Below are 4,631 nucleotides of genomic sequence, written 5' to 3' on the forward strand. Positions count from 1 at the left end.
CCATATTTCAGATATAGATATTTTTTAAAGGGGTCCAATTTGACCCGAGGACAACAAGAGGGATAATGTCGTACTATATAAGGGTCACGTTATGCCTGTTGTCAGGAGGGTAGCACACTTTGTCTGGTAGTTAATAATGACATTTTGTTGTGTTGTTTCAGAGGTTGAATACATTTCCGGCTTTACCCTGCAGTGCTATAGCTATGGCAACGTATCGTTTGCAAGGTATATATTATACATTTTCATTCATCGTCACCTTGGAGTATGACAGGAAACGCTCTACGCACACCATTTCCTTTTTCCCCCACCACCACCAGCGAGGTGTCCTTGAGTTTGATTCATTTTGGTCTCATTTGTAGCATTTCTCTGAAGCTTTTCTGTTCCTTTCTGTTTTCGGTTTTTGTTTCTGGGGTAAGTCTGCATTTACACTGCCTCTGCCGGCTCCGAGACAATGTGCAAAAACCCGTTCATTTTAAATGGGGGTAGCACGTTTGGTCTGCAGCGGTGGGTGCCAGAGTCGGAGACTTTTGCAGAAACGCAACCAGATGTCAATCATGTAACCGGAGATTCAACTTGTCAGCCTGTTTTTAGGTGGGAGAGAACTGGAAACATCACTTCCTCTATCTAAGGCTATGTTCACACTTTTTTTAGACTTGGTGTATAATATATTTATCACTATAAAGGCCTGCACACCTATATAAGCATTTATTTATTTTCATGTATATAGCTAATATCTCGACTTTTCTACGGTGTTTTTACTGTTTCTGTGCTGTACTTTTTCTAACTTCGGAACTTTGCACGTACTTTTGTAATACAGTATACTGTGAAATGAAAAACAAAGAAAGAAATCTTGACTCCTTTGACAAGAAATAGGGCACAGAAAAAAGAAAAGCTGGCAGCATTTTGGTTCCAAAAAGCAGCCGAGAGCATCTTTTTTTTTTTGCTATAACAGCAACTACTGCTACAGTATCCTAGAGCGCTCTGTGCAGCGGTGCTAACGTTAGATAAAACAAAGTGGCCGAGCGAGCTAGAGTAAAAACAGAGAGAGAGAGAGAGAGAGAGAGAGAGAGCGGTGCTACTAACGTTACATAAAACATAATGAGTTCCCTGTACAGGGAGCACCATACAACTCGCTGTGCGCGGACGCCATTTTTTCTCGTTGTCATGAAAACGGCAGGTCTGGCTAGTCCGCTTGTCATTGGTCAGCTTGCTTGATGTAAGGCGATTTTTTTCCCCCAAAAAAATGTTTAACTATAAAAAAGAAGCCATGGGGCGCCTGGGTGGCTCGGTTGGACATGCGGCCCTTTGCTACATGTCATTCCCTTCTCTCTCCCCTATCACGTCTAAGCTGTCCTGTCAAAATAAAGGCCTAAAACAAATTCCACCAATTTTACTCCATAATATGAAAATGTAAAACGGATTCTGGCCGCCTAATAAAATTACGCCAAGTGTGAGCGTAGCCTAAGAAGGTGACGATCCAAACACAAGCACTGAACAGCCCAGGAGCTGGTGTAAAAGCGGAACGTTTGCCAAACACCAAAGCACAGTCGCTTGTCTTTTCTTCTCTCTTTCTACGTGGCCTGAAGCTGTCTTGAGTGCAGTGGGAAACGTCAAAATCTATTAACGATCTCATGAAAACAGCCATTGTGAAATATAAAGTCTACTTGTGCTACATTTGGGGGTGAAATAACAACAGGACGTTACACAAATGGGCCGTTCCCACCTCCCGATCGCCCAATCTGCGGAAAATGTTCCCCGTTCTCAACGTGCCATTACACAAACTTATCATCTGTTGATGCAGCTAATGGAGAAATTAGGAAATATGATACCGTGGTATCATATGGTATTGCTAATGCAAATCCAGAAGCTGTGATCATACCAGACATTGTAGCACTGAAACAGGCTGTCAGAATACTGAGGCTGGTAGGGCTCCTGGCTCTCAATGGTCCCAAACCACCAGGCGTCGTCAATCACTGACCGAAACCTGTCCCCTACACACACACACACACACACACACATACCCCACAACACACACCACACACACACACACAACACACACCAACACACACACCACCACAACAGACAGACAGACAGACAGACAGACGACAGACGCGACACAACACACACACACACACCACACACAAACACACACACACACACACACCACCACACACGCACACACGCACACACGCACACACGACAACACGCACGCACACGCACAGACCACACACGCACCACACACGCAAAACACAGCACACCACGCACACACACACACGCACAATCACAGTTAGTTTAGGTCTTTACAAGAAAGCATCAGTTGACTTCATAAATTAATCTAGGTGAGGAAAACTGGGCTGACCTATACTCCACTGCCTCCTTCTGGCGTTGTCAAACTGCTGCCGCAGTATCAGGAAGTCGATCACATCAGGCATGTCGTGGTATCTGCAACGAGACAAAAACATCACATAGAGAATGAATGAAGAAACCTTATTAGCAGGGTAAAACATATCCCACCACACACATCCCATTTCTAGCAGCAGTTCCCATAACAGGCTTTACTTTGTAATGTCAGTCAAGATTACTTAATTAAATGTTTTACAGCTACTGTCTTGTGTTGATGAAAATTAATTAGAAAATGTCATAAGAAGAAGAAGAGGGAGATGACATCAGAGCTTAATAGTTGGCACAAAAAAACTTCATATTGTTGGGGAAAACAATTGTCACAAGCTTCAACGAAGATTAAGATATGTCTTCATCTTGTTTTTATCGTGAAGAGCGGGGTCCTCATTGGACATGGGATCCACATAAACCTGGGTTTTTGTTTTTTTACAAAGCAAAAAACATTACAGCTTACAATATCTGTAAATGTAACTACTAACTTTAAAAAAAATCATTTTTTAACAGAACAAGACAATTTTCGCATGTAACCTGAAGTTGAATGTATTGTAAGTTATATACAGGGTTTGATTGATTTTAGCCTTTCTGGGAAAAAATGAAAGGGTAAAAAAGTCTTCTCAAATTCCCTGAGTTTGTCTTTAAGAAGAAATTAAATTTAAATGTAATGAAATTTAAAGCTGCAGTGGGTAGAATGGGGGGAAAAAAAGCCAGAATTTGAAGCAGAGTGAGACTTCTTCCTGTGGCTCTCACTCCTCTCTCTCTGTCGCGCATGCAACATTATGCACAGAACAGCCAATAGGATCTCTCTCTCTCTCTCTCTCTCTCTCTCCAAAGTCGCCCGTCACAACTAGATTTTGTACAGCCTGAAAACTACAACATGCCGAAAGTTTATTATGGAATTTTTGCCCAACAACTCGAAAAATAAAGGGTCTACCTCAGCTTTAACTGTGACGTTATAAACTGTGTACCCCCCCACCCCCCTACACTTACTTCATAGAGAAGGATCCTCCGGTCAGTTTGCCCGTGTCAGGGTCCAGGAAGGACAGCTTTAGACAGCACAGTGTGGGCAGGCCAACCTCATACTTGATGCCAACTATCTTCATCAGTTCCTGCTCCTGAACGCCACACATTAAAGAACAAATAATGCACTGTAATACAACTAATTACCTCTCAGGGGACATCATTCGCATACCTTGGAGCCCTGTTAGCTCAAACATAGTCCAATACACTCTACTAACTCTACTACAGTCAGTGTGGTGCAATATGTAGGTAGGTGATGTGTGTACGCAATGCTACAGGAAGTTCCAGCTGAGTAAAACTGAAACTGGAGAGAGCAATGCTTTAGTTTTACCATGCCTGTTTGTTCAAATTACATAAACACATCTAGAAAAGAACCCTGCATTTCACACACTTCAGGAAATACATTCATGAAGGTGGACACTGTGCCTGCAATGCATTATGGTCGGCTGTCTGCCCGGAATTTCTTCCTCTACACATGGAAAAGGTATGAAAAATAAACCAAGTAAAATATGTAATCTTATAAGCTGTTAGTTTAAAAAAAACAGATGACACTTTGTACCGTGCTGTCTTTTGGTGGAAGTGTATTTTTAGGACAGAGAGGAGTTTAAAGTCCACATGAAAGTGAAACCAAAGTGTGTGTGGTTACAAAGTCTGCAAGCTGCAGTGAGGATTACATCATTTTAGCTTACTATATAGCAATTCCTAGGAACTGCTATGAAGAATATGTGTCATGTTAGCACCATTACTTTGTGAACATCCTTAAAATGTAGTTCATCTACATATGTGAACCACCTCAGTGGACAGTATCTAAAGAGCCCTGTGTCTCTTTACAGTCTTCAGAGTGTCCCTTACCCGTAGCTCCATCTTGTGCCAGGGCTGCTTCTTAGCGTTGATGCTGTAAATCTTTTTTTGTTTGGCCATCTCCACATAGGCTTCATGGCCCTGTCTGAAGTAGTACACCTGCGCACACACACACACACACACACACACACAGCCATCAGCCGTCATTTCAAGTCTACCACATACCACTACATATGTTTCTGGTACATTATGTATATTCTTCTGGACTGTAGTTGTAGCTGCGGAGCATTGCAACGCCAGTGCAGACCTTATTTTCTTAGGTTTACTGGCCATCGCAGCCTCATGGGCCCGCTAACTTTAGCGCGAACTAGTCTTGTTGTTATTAGATTAGATTAGATTCAACTTTATTGTCA

The 4,631-nt window shown here is 42.3% G+C and overlaps 1 protein-coding gene across 1 annotated transcript in view; it reads right to left on the reverse strand.

Moving 5' to 3' along the window:
- Positions 1-4,631, reverse strand: part of LOC116706657 (PH-interacting protein) — a gene marked incomplete in the record, with an annotated part of 21,925 nt that overhangs the window by 12,978 nt on the left and 4,316 nt on the right. The window contains 4 exon segments of the mRNA XM_032543598.1: positions 1,880-1,991; positions 2,360-2,442; positions 3,388-3,512; positions 4,270-4,377. Coding sequence (XP_032399489.1) covers positions 1,880-1,991; positions 2,360-2,442; positions 3,388-3,512; positions 4,270-4,377 — 428 coding nt within the window.

The sequence above is a fragment of the Etheostoma spectabile genome, chromosome 18, assembly GCF_008692095.1.
Source record: "Etheostoma spectabile isolate EspeVRDwgs_2016 chromosome 18, UIUC_Espe_1.0, whole genome shotgun sequence".
NCBI lineage: Eukaryota > Metazoa > Chordata > Actinopteri > Perciformes > Percidae > Etheostoma > Etheostoma spectabile.